At 41.6% G+C, this 21,223-nt stretch overlaps 1 protein-coding gene across 4 annotated transcripts in view; it reads right to left on the reverse strand.

The window, feature by feature from the left end:
- Positions 1 to 6,127: 6,127 nt before the first annotated feature.
- Positions 6,128 to 21,223, reverse strand: part of LOC110525355 (activating molecule in BECN1-regulated autophagy protein 1) — a 45,978-nt gene continuing 30,882 nt past the window's right edge. For 2 of the 4 annotated variants that reach the window (XM_021605410.2, XM_021605396.2), the window contains exons 14-18: positions 19,452 to 19,591; positions 17,911 to 18,018; positions 17,479 to 17,672; positions 17,095 to 17,229; positions 6,128 to 11,840 (exon numbers count right to left, since the gene is read on the reverse strand). In XM_021605410.2, the coding sequence (XP_021461085.2) occupies positions 11,218 to 11,840; positions 17,095 to 17,229; positions 17,479 to 17,672; positions 17,911 to 18,018; positions 19,452 to 19,591 (1,200 nt within the window). In that variant the 3' untranslated portion in view covers positions 6,128 to 11,217. The other 2 variants (XM_021605403.2, XM_021605420.2) reach the window with 2 other exon arrangements.

The raw sequence follows: 21,223 nt of genomic DNA on the forward strand, positions 1-21,223 counted from the left end.
ATCTTTTAACTTGTATACATGGTAACTGTGAACAGCTCATCGCTGTAACCTTGCTCATATTTTTTGTCGAAAACACCCCTCAACTTGGATATATACCTACCAAGTCACCCACTATGAATTTGAAATCTATTTTTTTCTTGCGCCGAAGGGGGAAACCATACATATTTTTAGACTTGAAAAGAGTTTTCAGAAGAGACCTTGGAGGGTTTCATACATACTATACACTTATGGTAGCTGTAGTTATATCTATGGGTGTTGTGTGCTGTAAAGTATTTCCACATCCTTCCTTCAAAGTTCTGTTAAAGCGTTCAACCACTGAAGCTTTCAAATCCGAAACTGTAGCAAAATGTATGATATTGTGCTTATTCATGAGTTTCTGAAAAGTATTACTAAAAAATTATTTTGCGCTGTCAGTCTGCACTTTCTTGTGTGCTCCTCCTTCCTCCAAGATAGAGTCAAAGGCCCGGGTCACCTCTGCCCCACTCTTATTTTTTAAGACCCTTACAAATGCTATTTTAGAGAAAATGTCTATAACCGTTAGCATGTATCGATTTCCATCATTTTTTATCTACAAGGGCCTGCATGTCACATAGATCCGCCTGAAACAAGTAGAAAAAAAATCGAGGAAATTGCTTTCGCACGGGGTTATGCAGAGTGTAAGCATCCTGCTCTGCTATCCAATCATTCACTTGAGAATCGCCTAACCTGCTACCTGTTTCTTCAGCTATAGCTCTCTGGAACCTCTCCTTCACCCCAAAAGACCCTGGGTTAGAGGGGGTATAATAAATGTTTTTCATCATCTGCTGAGCCATCCTTCTTGCCTCTCTGCTGTACAGTAACATTAATGAGCCCATTTCAAATAACGAGAACGTTTCATTTTGCATACCTTTTTAAGTATTACGTATTGTGGCAGACCAGGGGGTTGGATCAGACAGAGTTGGATTAGCTCAGTTTCAAAGGTGTTTCTTCAAATAATAGTCCAAAAGAAAATAATAGGTCTCCCCCAAGAGACCCTCTCCGGTATACCGTCTTCTGGGCTCCGGGTCTTGCTGTATCCTGTGGGGATCAAAACTGAACTCCCTCCTGTTACCTCTGGTACCGTCCCCAACAATCAGCCCATGATTACTCACCAACTCCCAATCAGCCCCAATTAACCCTGGCCAGAGATCCCGTCGAGACCTGGCATGTCCAGCAGATGGAGCCATCTGTTGTATACTCCGTCTGTCACCAGGCCTCGACGAGTCTCCCCCTGGTGACTGACCTGCTGTACGCCACAGTATCCAGACAATTCAGGATACGTAGCAAGATATTAATAACCGTTTTATCAAATCAAATCAAATGTATTCATATAGCCCTTCGTACATCAGCTGATATCTCAAAGTGCTGTACAGCAAGCAATGCAGGTGTAGAAGCACTGACCCATGCATGCAATACATGGTATACTTGGTTTACATTTACAGGCTTATATCTCTGAATTTTTAAAACACATACATCCATTATATAAGTATATAAACAAAAAATATGATACATGTTACAATTAAATGATGGTTAAAACAAATGAACTAAAATCTTAAACAAGGATGTTGCTAGTTCTCCAAAATCATCCACAAGACGGGATACCAGTTGTGACCATTGTAGAGTCTCCCCGTATGTCTTACATGACTCATGATTTGTTCCATTTTTAACACACACTGCATTAACCCCTGTATTGTTGCATGTGTAGAGCGATAGCGTTGTCCACTTTATTTTCAAAAAATTGTTGAATAAGAGTTGTACATTTTCTCAAAAGAAAACATGTATTTATTCTCTCTAACATAGTATGCGGATAGTTACCCATTGCTTTATATCTAACTTAAAACATTAAATAATGTTACTTGTTTTCTTGGGGTTTATTGAGCCAGAAAGTCACCACATCAGCCACCAAAGCTTCCTGGTATTTGTTGTCGTCCACCAATGCTTGCCTGATTTCTTTGAGTGGATGGATGAAGATTGCCTCCTTCAGTTCATGTAGGAAAGCCTCTGTTACACCATAAAACCTGGGAATAGATGGCACAAGACCCATAGACTCCAGGGTTCTGACCATTGATGGTATAAAGCGGCAGGACCACAGTCTTTTCACCAGCTCCTCAAAGTGGTTGAAGAAGTAGTACCGGGGCGGGTCATATAAACACGGATGTCGTTGGCTGGAGTGACTGATCTCACAACCGGGGCATTTCTCTCTTATATACTCTCCAATCACCACATCTAAAAGTGAGGCTACAGAGGCCTTGATGGTGTCCACAGAAATAGTACTGACCACCCCATCAAACACATCCTCAGGCTGTGTACATGTAGGGGGTGTTGGGGGGCATGCCTGGGGGGAGTAGAAAGGAGGGCTGTGAGGCCTTAGGGACTCTGGTCCCCATGACGTATCGGAGTCCTGATATGTGAATATCCATGGTATATCCTGAAATGAAGAACCATAAGAGTTATGGTCACCCCTTTTATTGTTGAACCATTCCTTGGGGATAGGGGCGTGGTTAACGTAACATCCACATATATGTTTTTTTCAGGGGATGACCCTTCTGGGGGTTCCTTTGAATCAACATCCTTAGGATTCATATGCATAATGCACTTCCTTATTTTAACAATATTCTGCCGGCGTTGGCTCTGTACAAAGAGAGCATCCACTAACTCAAACATTTTCAATTCCATTATATGCCAACATTTTTAAAAGGAATAAGCATACAAAACCTAAAATCCCCAGCCAGCCCACCATCACGGATGTTACCATTGCAGATTTTCTCGTTGCTGATATAGAACTCCACGCACCCACATGGAAGTCCATTCTTTCTTTGTATTTTCACCCTATGAAATATTCTTCCTGAGGAGTCAGGGGCACCTTCCCAACGGGTCTCATAGCCCGTGAACAAGCTATACCCCTTTGAGATAACTCTCAGTTAAGGACACACCACCTTGCGAAACACATGCCTATCTTCAAGCCTGTAGTCCACTCCTAAGGTCTGGTCTGTATATTCTTCTCCTTCGGCTACGGTAGAGATTTTCCTTCTACAATCAGAGTAATCAAAAATATACCCCCATAGTTGTCCATTGGACATCAACACTTGGTCCTTTAGCACAGTTACAGGAGGTATTTGGGTTCTATACAAATTTATAAATTTGGCGCATCGTATATTACGGCTTTATGCTCATCCCTTTCTCTATGTTTTAACCGTGGTCCTACTTCCGATGTTAAGGTCGTCACGGGCGTGTCAGTACTTAACAAATCCATGTTTTACTTCTTTCTTCTTTAGAGTCTTCTGTGGTTTATCTCTCTTGAGGTTTCTTGTCGCTCATAGTGTTCACAGCTTTTATTTATACTGAGGTATACCTACCCCGGAAATGACTGTTTCATATACACGCCTCCCAAACAGCAGATCCATAAGTTCACTACGAAAATTTCACAACTCTTTCAAATGATCAAACACATTCCACAGTTCAACAAGGTCCCTACACACCAATCACCAGGACAGCTTTATTGCAAACACATGCTTAACCCAAAACAGCTGCACTATCAGGTTACATAACCCCTCACGCGATAGCGTGACAACATCCGGACAGGATGTACATAAATGGGCATAACCACGTGACACATAAAATACTTTTGGACACAAGCCTTCTACTATAATTCTTCTTACATTGACCCTTTTCAGCACTAACTCTATTTGACTCTATGCACCCACACACTTACACATACTTATTACTTACACTGACACTGCAACACATACACTCACACGTAACACATACCCACAGGCACACACACTTCCACACTTACAGTTGAAGTCGGAAGTTTGCATACACCTTAGCCAAATACATTTAAACTCAGTTTTTCACAATTCCTGACATTTAATCCTAGTAAAAATCCACTGTCTTAGGTCAGTTAGGATCACCACTTTATTTTAAGAATGGGAAATGTCAGAATAATAGTAAAGAGAAGGAATTATTTCAGCTTGTATTTCTTTCATCACATTCCCAGTTGGTCAGCAGTTTACATACACTCAATTCGTATTTGGTAGCATTGCCTTTACATTGTTTAACTTGGGTCAAACGTTTCAGGTAGCCTTCCACAAGCTTCCCACAATAAGTTGGGTGAATTTTGGCCAATTCCTCTTGACAGAGCTGGTGTAACTGAGTCAAGTTTGTATGCCTCCTTGCTCGCACACACTTTTTCAGTTCTGCCCATACATTTTCTATGGGATTGAGGTCAGGGCTTTGTGATGGCCACTCCAATACCTTGACTTTGTTGTCCTTAAGCCATTTTGCCACAACTTTGGAAGTATGCTTGGGGTCATTGTCCATTTGGAAGACCCATTTGCGACCAAGCTCTTTCACTTCCTGACTGATGTCTTGAGATGTTGCTTCAATATATCCACATCATTTTCCTGCCTCATGATGCCATCTATTTTGTGAAGCGCACCAGTCCCTCCTGCAGCAACGCAACCCCACAACATGATGCTGCCACCCCCTTGCTTCATGGTTGGGATGGTGTTCTTCGGCTTGCAAGCCTCCACCTTTTTCCTCCGAACATAAAGATGGTCATAAAGGCCAAACAGTTCCATTTTTGTTTCATCAGAACAGAGGACTGTTATTACTGTGGATATAGATATTTTTGTACCGGTTGCCTCCAGCATCTTCACAAGGTCCTTTGCTGTTGTTCTGGGATTGATTTGCCGTTCCGCACCAAAGTACGTTCATCTCTAGGAGACAGAATGCGTCTCCTTCCTGAGCAGTATGACGGCTGCGTGGTCCCATGGTGTTAATACTTGCGTACTATTGTTTGAACAGATGAACGTGGTACCTTCAGGCATTTAGAAGTTGCTCCCAAGGATGAACCTGACTTGTGGAGGTCTACAAAAAACATTCTGAGGTCTTGGCTGATTTCTTTTGATTTTCCCATGATGTCAAGCAAAGATGCACTGAGTTTGAAGGTAGGCCTTGAAATACATCCACAGGTACACCTCCAATTGACTCACATGATGTCAATTAGCCTATCAGAAGCTTCTAAAGCCATGACATTTTCTGGAATTTTCCAAGTTGTTTAAAGGCACAGTCAACTGTGTGTGTAAACTTCTGACCCACTGGAATTGTGATACAGTGAATTATAAGTGAAGTAATTTGTCTGTAAACAATTGTTGGAAAAATGACTTATGTCATGCACAAAGTAGATGTCCTAACCGACTTACCAAAACTATAGTTTGTTAACAAGAATTATGTGGAGTGGTTGAAAAACAAGTTTTAATGACTACAACCTAAGTGTATGTAAAATTCCGACTTCAACTGTACATACACTGCTGCTACTGTGTATTATCTATCCTGTTGCCTAGTCACTTTACCCCTACCTATATGTACATACAGTGGGGCAAAAAAGTCATTTAGTCAGCCACCAATTGTGCAAGTTCTCCCACATAAAAGATGAGAGAGGCCTGTAATTTTCATCATAGGTACACTTCAACTATGACAGACAAAATGAGAAGAAAAATCCAGAAAATCACATTGTAGGATATTTAATGAATTTATTTGCAAATGATGGTGGAAAATAAGTATTCTAACCACTAGGCTACCTACTGCCCCCATTATAACACTTTGCAGAATATTTCGTTATTTTATATTTTTTTGTATATATCCATAAAAATGATGCCAGGTGATTCATGATTTCGACAGGTTGAGAAACGCTGCCTGCCTGTCTGTCTCGTCCCGACATGTTCATTACTATGGGACAGCAGGAGATCGAATTAGAATATTGAAACAATGTTGTAAATGTCGTAGACACAGACAGCAAGGTTTATACAAATCTCTGCTGTTGAAAACTAAACGTTAGTCTAAAATAAATTAGATAATGTCTAGATGCTTTTTATAGTGGAGATCAAGTTTATAAGTTGGCTGGGCTGATGAGACAGTGGATAGCACAGTCAGTTAGATTTAGCCGGTGGCAACTTGTGGAATAGACACAGGCCGAAATACGGTTTTAACCAATCAGCATTCAGGATTAGCCCCACCCATTGTATAATTACTAATAACCTCAATCTATGGATCAGTCAAATGGTACAAACCAAGTATCACAACCCCTTAATAACAACACCTTTGTGAAGTTTCTTATTGTTTATTTGCCTTTTTTCATCGTCAACATTACATAGGATCTTTGGTGTTCCTATATATGATATAGAACTTGTTGGATTTTTACTATAATCTTAATTTAGCTTAAAAGAACAAAAAATCTTCATCACATCAGCACTCTAAAACATGAGAGACCGTTGATAACAGTTTAGGGGAAGAGACATAGCAGTCAAGACTATATCCCAAGTCACACGCATACTGTAAATACCTTACCTGGTATCCTTTTCTTCACCACTACTGACCTGAGGACTCGATAGATGAGAGCACAGCAGTATAGTGAAAACCTATTGAGTCCTTTCACTGGTCAGTGGTCATGAAAGAGGATAAGGAAAGTATGTTTTTAAAGTATTGTGACACAGCAACACACCCTAAACATTAGCCCCCTCGACAATTTCATACTGAAGTCATGCCTGATACTTCTTTTTCAAACAGCCCTAGTTTGTTCCTAGTTATAATATGCAGCATAGGTCTTCTGTGAAAGCAGTTGAACAAGTAGCTGACTGAAGCACCACAGGTGTAATTTATAACAGAAATGTGTTGGGCAAAAATTCACTACATTCAAATCTATATAAAATCAACCTTCCAAACATAGGAAGAATATCATGAGGCTAGACCAGAGACTATTGTACACTAACAAGGGAAGCAACAAGACCAATAATTTGTAATTGATTAGTATAATCAACAAGTGACTGTTTGGCTACATACTAGCGCCAAGAGTTTTAGTAGATTTAGAATAAGTAGTGGCAGTAACTAGTGTGAACCGTACAGGCACCGACCAAAACCTCTACCGCTTTCCCTCAAATTAACTAAACCATTTTGCCAAAGACTCTGCCTCACATGGTTTAAAAAATATCACAACAAAATAAGGCTCACAAACAGCTCAGAGACTATGAAATGTGGTGGCCCTAAAGGGGCAAAGTAGTGAAAGATATAAATTCATAAAAACCAAGGATGACATTAAACATGATTGGGACAATGCTGTGATCACTGTCAAGCAAAATATATTGTATGAGTGGGCAAAACTGTGTTTGTATCTGTATGTTTCACACATACTGCATACCACAGGTGTCCCCACAAGTGCCTTAACAAAGAATATGGAGTGTAAAACATGACATTCATAATATAAAACCAAATAAGTACATGGGGACCATTATCTGCATTCTTAAAAGGAAAAGGAAGAACGCAACCTGTCACTTTAAAAGGAATAAACTCCCCCCTCTTGAGATCAAACGTGGTGTTCCACAAGGATCCATTATTGGATCTATATTAATTAAAGAAATTACATGCCAAACACAAGTAAGTACAGAGGGACAACTCCACTTGTTAAGATGAATCAGCAGTATTCCCAACTTATACTAAACATTCAAAAACACCTATGTATATTGGGAGTCTGGAGTATGATTTGTTTGACAAAGCATTAGTGTCTAAATGCAGTGTCATGTATCCAATTAGTTTATACTACCACTATGTTAAATACACTTTAATTTCTTCCATTCCACAGAAGTCAAACCACTGTTATTTGCATATGTGTAGAAAACCAATTATATTTCACCTTAAGAATAGGATTTGTTCACTGCTGGTAACACATACAATAACCGTATAGATGACATTTGGTTACTTTAAGACCCAGTGCCGTCAAAATTATTTTTTTCCTGTGTTTTGTATCATACAGTGAAACTAACACCGGAAAAGTATATACGGTACACTTTTTTTTAATCAGTGTTATTTCTTGATAGTTGCTGGTTGAAAACACAATCTAGACAGGACCATCTAATGAGCAGGTTTGCATGGGCGGGAGTTTCGACTTTCAATGTTGACATCGCCATGCAGTAAATTGGTTAATGGTGCAAGATGCAGAAATCGCTGTGCCATTTTCTGGTTGCAAATATTCTAATAGTTTGCCATATCAGTGTGCCATATGTGAAAAAACAAGCAATGCATAGTGTAGAGAATCATTGTACCATATAAACCACTGTAAAATATATTTTCAATAACCAGAAATTGTATTTTCATCTGTTTGAAGCTGGTGTACAAAACCGAAAGTACCGAAACCCAAGAAGCATAAAAATAGAACACATAGAACAGATATACCACTTCGTAGACTTGCTTTAAATGAGAAAGACAGATCTATAACTCACATTTCTATGTGAATTTAGTTGGGTCGCCCAAAATGTTACATATTGCAGCTTTAATATACCAATTACAAAAAAAGTTTCAAACCTCTCTGCCAATAACATCAGGTTTTCAGTTGTCCCCTCCCACCATTCCCAGACAGTCCTTGCAAAATTCTTGTTTGAGAAATCTTTTTTTTGCTATAAAGCTATTTTTGCCCTTTTTAATGGAAATCTATTACAGTAAGGTACAAAATTGTTACCCAGAAACAAGTATAAAAACAGCTGCTTTGGGCCTTTAAGATGTTCAATACCGCAGGTCATAGCAACTGTATACAATTTACAGTAGCTGTAGCTTTCCATTAAGAACCAATAAGATTGCCATCTCTTCACAGAACATACTTGTTACATTTTTCATCTTTATGTCAACAAATCTCTTTTTAATTACATCACAGAAAAGTCAAAGCCAAAAAAGTGAACAAACTTGATAGTTTGATATAGAAGTTTTGTAATATAAGGTGAGACTTTGTATACCATTGATTTGCATTGTTAAAAGTGTAGTTGTGGACCTACAGTATGTGTATCATTCAGGGTGAGGGACATATGGGAGACAGCGCTCTTTCACACAAAGCAGACACATGAACAGCCGACAAACGGTTTTTAAAATCTTCATTAATCAAGTAAAGCCAGGAGGACCATTCAGATAGTTTGTTTCTTTTTTACCTGCCAGGCAATTTGACTTTCTTCTAATCAGTAAGACAGTTGTAGCAGTTTTCATACATGCAGTAAACAGTTTGCTTGGAGTCGCACTCAGGACTCGCTGCACAGCTCAAAAAACAACCAATCGGGGCACTTGCTCCATTCGCTCTTTCTCTCTCTACTCAGAGGTCTAACAATATAATAACCCTACAAAGCGAATGTAAATAGCTAAGCATTATGGGTTTAAAAAAAAAAAGTTATACTGTGCAGGGCATTTATTTTTCTTGTCTGTAAGCACGCGACGTGGTCAGGGGGGCTTTAGTGAAATGATATGCTAAGGACACTCTGCCTGTCACAATAGGCCAGGCACACCCCTGAAGACATTACAGTACAAAACTCGATCTAAATGGTAATCGATAATTCAAGTTTAAAAAAAAAATCAATTTCCTGGTTCAGCACGGGGCTGATTGAGATTATAATCAAAAGCTCTCTCACCCCGACGTACCCCAAGTGACAAACCACACCATTAGGGCAAAGTAACTTTGACTAAGAGATGCTACATATACAAGCCTTCTGGCCCACCCACATACGGTTATAGGCAAAAGGCAAACTTGCTCTCCTGTTTTTCCGCTGCAGAATGCCTACATTTTGCAGAGCCAATAAACATACACCACCCCCACACACACTTACAACTGCACACGCATACACAGAGACAAGCATACACACACACACACACGGACCAGCTCCACCTCAGTGCTTCCTAAGCTGGGTGTGTTTGTGCTGGAGATTTAACTGAAAAGAAGCTCAGTGAAGACCCTCCCCCTGTTGACAGACAGATACAGCTGAGCCAATCCAGCTAGCCCCCTGCCTGCTACTCCTCAGTCTTTGTGGGAAGGGTCACTGGGCGTAACAAGTCAACAGTCAGGTTTGTTTCACTGAATCCTAGTGGTAACTTCTCAGCTCTCACAGTGTCCCTGGAGCACCAGTGGTGAGTGCAGGAGACAGGAGGCTCTGGTCTTGGTCTACATCACATATTTAGGGGGGGATGGTGGACGTTTGTGGGATGGGTGACCAGGGACCAGATGGTAAAGAAATCCTGACCCAGGCCTCACTGCATGCCTCTTGGCACTAAACCCAGTCACTGTAGTGCAACAGAAGAGGAATGATGGTGCTGCCTCTTAGCGTGACACAAGCCTGTCTAGAGAGCTGACTAACGCTCCCCAAACAGGTGTGCGAGTTAGTTCCCCCCAAAACTCTTTAGCTCCCTCAATGCCGATTTGTCCATATTTCACAATACTTTTGTACCGATGGCGTTCCCTTTTTTCTTCAGAAACGATGCAGCATGATTGAAAACATGCAGTAGAACAATACTACAGTATCAATACAGTCAGAAATGATTGACTAGACATTGAAACATCACATCCACCATTTTGTCCACTGTATTCTGTTTGAACATGAAGCAATAAGGGGCTTAGACTTGTACCATCAAATCAGATGCTCTGTACACTTGGGGACTCATAATATGACCATGATCCTTTTGGGGGGACCCCTCTGACATAATCTATAATGAAAGCAGGCAGCTGCAGATTCTCTCTTGAAAGGCATGGCTTTAGTCATGCCACACACATCATATCATGATTCATACAACAATAGGATTATTTTCCTGCTATGCATTATCATCACATTACAAATACACGTCCTATAACATGGTCCCAAAAAAAAGAGGATTCAAAATATAGCAAACACACTAATTCATGTCAAATTCAATCACATGGCACCAGAACACTACACTCTGTTTTTTAGTTGTTCTTTACAATTACCCTTACATGGCACTTTGAATGGAGTAACCTTGTCTATCAGTCACGCCTATGCGAAGAGAAGGACTGAAAAAAACCTCACAATTCAAGTAAAAGCCCTTTCTGACATGGAATGATCATACAGATAAGGTCCATTTTAAGTGCAAATGTAAGTGCACACCAATGCAGAGGGGGTCACAATGCCACTAAAGCTGATGGGGTGGGGGGGGCTCATGTCCCTTCTGTTCGGGGCTGGAGACCCCGCAGTGTCTGAGAACATTTATTGTGAGATAAGGCTTTGAGGAGAAGCGCACCTGTTAGACAGGGCCACACTGAGTTCCATTAGGGTTCCTGATACACCTTCTCATGGCCCAAAGCATCGTCACTAGCATCAGTCACCCACTGTCTGCTCTGGGGGATTCTCTCCCACTCCTGAGCAAGAATGGTCAAATCACACTCTACCTGCTGTAAGGGTCACCTGGGTAACTAGCTCTGCTGCTGCTGTTGTTATCGTTGCCGTTTGTGCCACTGCTGGGAGGGTAGGACCTGCGAGAGGAGGAGGAAGAGGAGAAGATCAGGGAGGAAGAGGGGCCTGGCTCAGAATTGTCCATTCGGCTGGCTACTTCAAACACGTTGTCGATGTCCATGGCCACTGAGAGTCCGGCCCCCGCACCTGAAGCATTGCTGGGGGGTTGTGGTTGGGAGACAAAGGGCAGCCCCCACACCGGGCCTGGTTCTGTGGGAGCGGACAAGTTCTCCAGGCTGAGAAGCAAGGTCTGGGAAGGCTGTGGCTGGGTGATAGTGAGGGGGCAGGCGGAGGAGGTGGAAATGGAGGCTGTAGAGTGGCCGGGGACAGGCAGGTTGGGGTCACTGTTGCTGGGCCGACAGGCTGCGGCGCCGGTCCGTGTCTGGGAGCCGCGGTGGATGCGATGGCTGACGATAATGTTGTTGCCGAAGCCGCCCATGGAGGCCATGGTGGTGCTCTGCTCCCGCTGGACCACCGCCGTCATGCCGCCCTCTGCGATAAGCCGGCGGATGCGCGCCAAGGCGTCCTCTCCCGGGGCATACTCTGGGGCCTCGCCTGGATAGAGGAGGGAGGAGTTCATTATCATATGAGCGATGATAATGAACTCTTTCAAGCTGCTGATTGATTTTTGTATTGGTGACTTTGCCACACAATGTAATGACATCTTAATTGGCCCCGGGGAGGAAGTTAACAACTGGTCCTTTTAGCAAAACGAGACCCAGTCCAGCCTTCTACCCATATAACGGAGAATATACCTTTCACTGATTCCCTCCTCTGCAAAACTGACAGTTGAACCACCCCTTCCAGAACATTTTACCATTTGCTGTCATAATGACCATATACAGTATATACAGCCAAGTATAAGTCAAGTCTCAAGTCCCTTTTGGCAATGGCTTTCTACCTGCTGTAGGTTAGGTCTCCCTTGGTCATTAGTCCATACTTGTATAAAAGAAATCACATCAGGCACTATTTAAATCAAAATACATTTCCTTTTAAAATGTAGACAGTTTACATTAATAAAAGTAATTGTACTGGATATGAAAACAATCAAACATAACATTTTAAAGTGCATGGTATTTTGTGGCAGACATTGTCTATATTTCACTTCATTGTGTCACACAAACAGAAAATCTGTCGGTGAGGGAAGATAAATAACAAATATTAATGTAAACCAAAATGACTGACAACTGCTCAACAACTACACTACTAAAGTGTCCTGTATATTAAACATAATTACCTTTATCCCTAAAATATACTTACTGACCTGGACACTTAACAGAAATACAATTTCCTGTAATAAGTAGCAAATGACATCCTGTGCCCTAAGACAGAGAACATTTCTGTTGCAGACAGAGCCAACGCTGTCATTGCTACCTGCTTGAGCCTTAGAAAGACTTTTGCATGGATTCTCCAAAAATGCAAGCAATCAACTTAATTTTCAACAGAATATATTTGAATGTAGCAAATAATCTCTGCTCTGACAGATGATTGTATGTTTCCTTTCTTCTTGCTGATCTTGTTGCGGTAGCCAGAGAACAGTCTGGAGGTTTTGGCAGGTGTTTGTTCTTCTTTTTCTTCACTACTTCTCTCCGTAACGGTGACTTTCCGTGCCTCAGCCAAAACAAGGTCAGAAAAAAAGGAATTAAATGATGTATATTATCAATAAAATAACAGTATATATTATACATGAAGAAAAAAAAACATTACTATTTGAATGCAAGTGACATGGTGACATTGTACCTACCAATCAGACTCTCCTTCAATTCAGCTTTATTTTCATGTGGTATGAGGACATCATGATCAAGTCAGAACAGGCAGAAAGATGGGTCCAGCTGTGCAGTCATTATGTAAATATTGTCACCAAATTGAGGTTTTGTTGCCTGTTCATCCAAGTGCTCCATTCTGACATTCACAAACACCCTCTGGAATCGGCGTTTGAGTGACTGCTGCAATGCTTTTACTAGACTGACTAGGTGATGACTTGTGCTCAGTATACTCTGCAGATGATAGTTGAGTGACAATACACAAGGAAGGGCCGCCCTGAGTAAAGTCAGTGGCCTGGACAAAAGGGTCCAATAGCTGGCTCCATTCCCTTGGTGATAAGCAGAGCTCCTTGGGCCTCAAGTAAAGTATTGAGGCTTTGTTGATTCAGATTGGTGACTACTTTAACAAGCTGGAGGATAGAATTCCATCTGGTAGACACAGCAGCAGGGACACTACTATTGACTCCGAACTCAGCTTCAAATGCTTCTTTCAGACCACAGGTACAGTGCCTTGCGAAAGTATTCGGCCCCCTTGAACTTTTAGACCTTTTGCCACATTTCAGGCTTCAAACATAAAGATATAAAACTGTATTTTTTTGTGAAGAATCAACAACAAGTGGGACACAATCATGAAGTGGAACGACATTTATTGGATATTTCAAACTTTTTTAACAAATCAAAAACTGAAAAATTGGGCGTGCAAAATTATTCAGCCCCCTTAAGTTAATACTTTGTAGCGCCACCTTTTGCTGCGATTACAGCTGTAAATCGCTTGGGGTATGTCTCTATCAGTTTTGCACATCAAGAGACTGAATTGTTTTCCCATTCCTCCTTGCAAAACAGCTCGAGCTCAGTGAGGTTGGATGGAGAGCATTTGTGAACAGCAGTTTTCAGTTCTTTCCACAGATTCTCAATTTGATTCAGGTCTGGACTTTGACTTGGCCATTCTAACACCTGGATATGTTTATTTTTGAACCATTCCATTGTAGATTTTGCTTTATGTTTTGGATCATTGTCTTGTTGGAAGACAAATCTCCGTCCCAGTCTCAGGTCTTTTGCAGACTCCTTCAGGTTTTCTTCCAGAATGGTCCTGTATTTGGCTCCATCCATCTTCCCATCAATTTTAACCATCTACCCTGTCCCTGCTGAAGAAAAGCAGGCCCAAACCATGATGCTGCCACCACCATGTTTGACAGTGGGGATGGTGTGTTCAGCTGTGTTGCTTTTACGCCAAACATAACGTTTTGCATTGTTGCCAAAAAGTTCAATTTTGGTTTCATCTGACCAGAGCACCTTCTTCCACATGTTTGGTGTGTCTCCCAGGTGGCTTGTGGCAAACTTTAAACGACACTTTTTATGGATATCTTTAAGAAATGGCTTTCTTCTTGCCACTCTTCCATAAAGGCCAGATTTGTGCAATATATGACTGATTGTTGTCCTATGGACAGAGTCTCCCACATCAGCTGTAGATCTCTGCAGTTCATCCAGAGTGATCATGGGCCTCTTGGCTAGATCTCTGATCAGTCTTCTCCTTGTATGAGCTGAAAGTTTAGAGGGACGGCCAGGTCTTGGTAGATTTGCAGTGGTCTGATACTCCTTCCATTTCAATATTATCGCTTGCACAGTGCTCCTTGGGATGTTTAAAGCTTGGGAAATCTTTTTGTATCCAAATCCGGCTTTAAAATTCTTCACAACAGTATCTCGGACCTGCCTGGTGTGTTCCTTGTTCTTCATGATGCTCTCTGCGCTTTTAACGGACCTCTGAGACTATCACAGTGCAGGTGCATTTATACGGAGACTTGATTACACACAGGTGGATTGTATTTATCATCATTAGTCATTTAGGTCAACATTGGATCATTCAGAGATCCTCACTGAACTTCTGGAGAGAGTTTGCTGCACTGAAAGTAAAGGGGCTGAATAATTTTGCACGCCCAATTTTTCAGTTTTTGATTTGTTAAAAAAGTTTTAAATATCCAATAAATGTCGTTCCACTTCATGATTGTGTCCCACTTGTTGTTGATTCTTCACAAAAAAATACAGTTTTATATCTTTATGTTTGAAGCCTGAAATGTGGCAAAAGGTCGCAAAGTTCAAGGGGGCCGAATACTTTCGCAAGGCACTGTAGTATGTAGTAAGCTGCAAAGTTTAGTTACCTTAGCCATCATACTGTGTATCATTTTTGTTTCCTTTAGTCCATAGTCCATAGTTTCCTGCAGTTGGTTTGGATAGCTTCAACATCGGCATTGTACTCTTCACCACATTCTTCCCATAGGCTGGGGTTATCCAAATCATCATGATCATTGCTTGCTTTAGGGAAACAAACTGTGAAGGGCTTTTTCTTACTTGCAGCATTATCACACATGACATAATCTAACTTATGTTTTATACCAAAATTATCACATATTACTTCAAATGTATCACTGATTCTAAAGTAATACTGCAAAAAAACACAGCAAAGGAATACACTTTTTGACCTAAATGCAAAGCCTTATGTTTGTGGAAAATCGAAGACAACACATCACTGAGTAACTGCATCCTTATTTTCAACTATGGTGGTGGCTGCATCATGGTATGGGTACGCCTGAAAAGTTTTTCAGGATTAAAATAAACTGACGGAGCTAAGCACAGGCAAAATCCCACAGAAAAACCTTCAGTCTGCTTTACACCAGACTTTGGGAGAGGAATTCACCTTTCAGCAGGACAACAACCAAATATACACCGGAGTTGCTTACCAAGAAGACAGTGAATGTTTCTGAGTTGCCAAGTTACAGTTTTAACTTAAATCTGCTTGAACCCTTGGACTACAATGGTCGCGCCCCCACGTAAATCTAATTAACATTTAAAAAATCCCCATCTGTTTAAGAGAGAGATATTTTTTTGCATGGGTTGCATCTCAATCCACCGCATCCGCCAATATCGCCCTCCGCATCTGCTATGAAAGGTGGCAGAGCTAGAGTTGTTTGTCAGACCATGAGACATCCCTCAATTCGGTCTACTCACGAAAACGCCTGTAGCATCCGAACTGACTTTCCTCTATGGAAAGTTGAGACTCTCACAAACATAAGAGTGTTCTCCGTTTTTCCCTAGGACGCCCATTTGACCAAGAACCCGATGGTTACTCTGACAGAGCTCCAGAGTTCCTCTGTGGAGATGGGAGAACCTTCCAGAAGGACAATCATCTCTGCAGCATTCCAAATATCAGGCCTTTATGGTAGAAGCCACTAATCAGTAAAAAGGTACATGACAGCCCACTTGGATTTTGCCAAAAAGCACCTAAAGGACAGACCATGAGAAACAAGATTCTCTGGTCTAATGAAACCAAACGTCACGTCTGGAGGGAAACCTGGCACTATCCCTACGGTGAAGCAAGGTGGTGGCAGCATCATGCTGTGGGGATTTTTTCAGTGGCAGGGACTGGGAGACTAGTCAGGATCGAGGGGAAGATGAACGGTGCAAAGTACAGAGAGATCCTAGATTAAAACCTGCTCCAGAGCGCTCAGGCCCTCAGACTGGGGCAAAGGTTCACCTTCCAACAGGATAACGACCCTAAGCACACAGCTAAGACAATGTAGGAGTGGCTTCGGCACAAGTCTGTGAATGTCCTTGTTTTTATTCATAATACATATGCAAAAATGTCTTTAAAAAAATCAGTTTTTGCTTTGTCATTATGGGGTGTGGGAAATATGTGGAAAAGTCAAAGGGTCTGAATACTTTCAGAATGCACTGTAAATCTTAAAAAATAAAATAAAATAAAAACACTTTTCTTCCACTTTGACATTACAGAACAGTTTGTGTAGACTGTTGACAAAAAATGACAAATACATTTTAATCCCACTTTGTAAATGTAACAGAATTTCAAGGGGGGTGATGACTTTTCCCTGCTGTAAAAGCATTTCTCCTACCCTTCAATTGACTTTTGATGCCACCCTGTCTGAAGATATAACTAGGGGAAAGACTGCTTTAAAACCATGTAAGAACGTACAATAAGAGGGGTCTTTAGGCATTCTGAAAGGGAGAGTAGTAGGTGGGACTGGGAGGATTACCAGTGTTGGCTGTGGAGGTGCCGGCTTCTGTTGAAGAGTCCCCCATGGCACTGGCCTCGGCCTGGCTGGTTTGTGGCTGCTCCAGACCTCCCTGGGTCTCACGGCTTGTGGACGGGACCTCTTGACGGGCTTCTACTGAGATTAGTAGTGAGAGAGAAATCATTAATACACTAACATTTCTTCAACAAAACTAAATTGCAACACTAAACTGCACAGTAAATTAGATGGGACAGAAATGTGTTGAAGGTTAACAGCTGTGTAAAATACTAAATAATACTTGTACTGCTGAATATTAATTGAAAGGCAATGTGTCATTGAGCATGGGTCTGATTGGATCTCAGTGTTTTGTTTTCACACAGGGAAACAATGAAAGTCTCCTCCTACCATAAGCAGCAGCGTGGGAGGTGCTGGGCCCGGAGAGGTCCATCTCTGTCTGCGTCTCGGCGTTCTGCAGCTGCACGATGGGCGTCTGAGTGCCCTGTGAGGTCACCGAGGGGGCGGGGTGTCGGGGCTGGAGGCCAATGGCGTTCATCAGACCCATGTCTCTGTCAAGTCTCCAGCTGGAGCGACTGGGGGCCCTTGGAGTGGGCAAACATATGACGTGATGGATGGATACTCATTACACAGTATAGAGTTGCACATTTCAGAAACTTCCCCAAAATCCCCCATTTTTTTAAGTTGAAGGATTTCTGGAAAACCTAAGAATTTTGGGAAAGTTTCTGTAATTTGACATAGTTCAGTGAACACAGTGAGCAGACCAGAGAGGACATGTAAGAGAAAGAGGTGACAACATCTCTTTGGTCCTAGACTCCTCACCCTGGTCGATCTGTACCGCGGGTCCTGCTGGTTCCACCACCGCTGTTGACTGTGAATATGGGCTCGGTGCTCGCTTCGGCCGGGCTCTCTCCGTCACTCCGGTACAACCTGGAGAACAGACAGACAGCACGACATCATTATTCATTGGCACCGACGATGTCGTCATAATCAGATCTCTCTAATGAGGAGAAATTACTTAACTTCTTATGGCTGGGGGGCAGTATTGAGTAGCTTGGATGAATAAGTTGCCCAAACTAAACGGCTTGCTCCTCAGTCTCAGTTGCTAATATATGCATATTATTATTAGTATTGGATAGAAAACACTAAAGTTTCCAAAACTGTGAAAATATTGTCTGTGAGTATAACAGAACTGATATTGCAGGCGAAACCCTGAGGAAAATCAAACCAGGAAGTGGCTTCTATTTTGAAAACTCCATGTTCCATAGCCTGCCTTTGCTCCATTTAAAGGGATATCAACCAGATTCCTTTTCCTATCGCTTCCTCAAGGTGTCAACAGTCTTTAGACATAGTTTAAGACTTTTATTTTGAAAAATGAGCGAGAAAGATAACATCGCTTCATTGTATGGCCGGGTGCCAGCAGCGTTTTGTATGCGTAACAGTTTGGGCAGCCATTGCCTTTCCCTCTCCGACTGAAAAAGACAGTTGCGGTTGATATATTATCGACTATATATTTTAAACTTCTTATGGCTGCCATCCTGTTAACGGGATAATTGTCATCAACAACCGCTGAATTGCATAGCGCCACATTCAAATAATATTACTAAAAATATTTATATTCATGAAATCACAAGTGCAATATAGCAAAACATAGCTTAGCCTTTTGTTAATCCACCTGTCGTGTCAGATTTTGAAAATATGCTTTACAGCGAAAGCAATCCAAACGTTTGTGTAAGTTTATCGATCGCTCGACAAAACATTATGTACACTTAGCATCAAGTAGCTTGGTCACGAAAATCAGAAAAGCAATCAAATTAATCGTTTACCTTTGATGATCTTCGGATGTTTTCACTCACGAGACTCCCAGTTACACAATAAATGTTCCTTTTGTTCCATAAAGATCATTTTTATATCCAAAATACCTCAGTTTGTTTGGCGCGTTATGTTCATAAATCCACAGGAAAGAGGGGTCACGACAACGCAGACAAATTCCAAATAGTATCCGTAATGTCCACAGAAATATGTCAAAAGTTTTTTTATAATCAATCCTCAGGTTGTTTTTAATGTAATCATCACACACAATGACCTCTTTACAGACCAATAATTGACCCTCTCCAATCTGGAGGGTTCCCTTTTCTACTGGCTATTATAATAATAACACCAGAGACCAAATTAATCCAAATGACTGCCAGCGTTGGAGGTGGTGGTAAGGACTGCCTGAACTCAAGATACCGGGAATACACCTTTGCACACAAAGTGTATTTTGATGACAACAAAGCAAACAATTCACTCATACACCGTCCCGATAGGGTCCAGTCTATCAGGTATAAGCGTTACAATGGACAGACAGGAGCACTACTCACACGGGCCTGCAGATGACCAGGTCTCCTTTGTTGGTCCCGTAGGCCAGGCCCATCCCCGGGTCTGGAAGCCATCTGGCTGAATTGATGCTGACGTGTCGCCGCTGGTCCGGAGCCATGGGGTACACCACATTAAACACCATCTAAGGAACAAATAGAGAACACACACAAACAAACATCAACAAGCGTACAAGTCAAGAACAGATTTTGTCTTACTGGAAAGCAAGGGGTCATTGGAGAAATATATATATGTTTTTTTAAAGCAAATAAAATGTCTATGTTCCATCTGATCTAACCTTTTCATGCTGGTTTCGAATAATTTAATGGCTTTATAATGTCTGTAATGGCCAGACAGACAGTCATTTAAAAGCCATTGAAGAATGTATCAGTAGTTTTATGGTGCTTCTACAGTGAATAGAAGGGCTGGGAATTGCCAGGAATCAACCTTACGATATGATCACAATACTTAGGTCCCGATTTGATATTTTTGCAATTCTCACAATTTTATATTTTCTATATATTCAATTCTACAATTCTCGCCTGGTTCACCAACTACTTTTCTGATAGAGTTCAGATTGTCAAATCGGAGGGCCTGTTGTTCGGGCCTCTGGCAGTCTATGGGGGTGCCACAGGGTTCAAATCTTGGGCCAACTGTCTTCTCTGTATACATCAATGATGTCGCTCTTGCTGCTGGTGAGTCTCTGATCCACCTCTACGCAGACGACACCATTCTGTATACGTCTGGCCCTTCTTTGGACACTGTGTTAACAACCCTTCAGACGAGCTTCAATGCCATACAACTCTCCTTCCGTGGCCTCCAACTATTCTTAAATGCAAGTGAAACTAAATGCATGCTATTCAACCGATCGCTGCCTGCACCTCCCCGCCTGTCCAGCATTACTACTCTGGACGGTTCTGACTTAGAATATGTGGACAACTACAAATACCTAGGTGTCTGGTTAGACTGTAAACTCTCCTTCCAGACTCACATCAAACATCTCCAATCCAAAGTTAAATCTAGAATTGGCTTCCTATTTAGCAACAAAGCATCCTTCACTCATGCTGCCAAACATAGCCTTGTAAAACTGACCATCCTACCGATCCTCGACTAAAGTCCCCCTTTATCTCAGCTCGCTGGTCACCATAGCAGCACCCACCTGTAGCACACGCTCCAGCAGGTATATCTCTCTGGTCACCCCCAAAACCAATTCTCCCTTTGGCCGCCTCTCCTTCCAGTTCTCTGCTTCCAGTGACGGGAACGAACTACAAAAATCTCTGAAACTGGAAACACTTATCTCCCTCACTAGCTTTAAGCTCACAGATTACTGCACCTGTACATAGCCCATCTATAATTTAGCCCAAACAGCTACCTCTTCCCCTACTGTATTTATTTATTTTGCTCCTTTGCACCCCATTATTTATATTTCTACTTTGCACATTCTTCTACTGCAAATCTACCATTCCAGTGTTTTACTTGCTATTTTGCATTTACTTTGCCACCATGGCCTTATTTTGCCTTTACCTCCCTTATCTCACCTCATTTGCTCACATTGTATATAAACTTATTTTTCTACTGTATGTTTGTTTTACTCCATGTGTAACTCTGTTGTTGTATGTGTCGAACTGCTTTGCTTTATCTTGGCCAGGTCGCAATTGTAAATGAGAACTTGTCCTCAACTTGCCTACCTGGTTAAATCAAGGTGAAATAAAAAAATTAAAAAAATATATGTATTGCGATTCAATACTGTGACTGTACTGCAATTGCATAGTCTAAA

Source organism: Oncorhynchus mykiss, chromosome 1 (genome assembly GCF_013265735.2).
Source record: "Oncorhynchus mykiss isolate Arlee chromosome 1, USDA_OmykA_1.1, whole genome shotgun sequence".
In the NCBI taxonomy this organism is placed as follows: domain Eukaryota; kingdom Metazoa; phylum Chordata; class Actinopteri; order Salmoniformes; family Salmonidae; genus Oncorhynchus; species Oncorhynchus mykiss.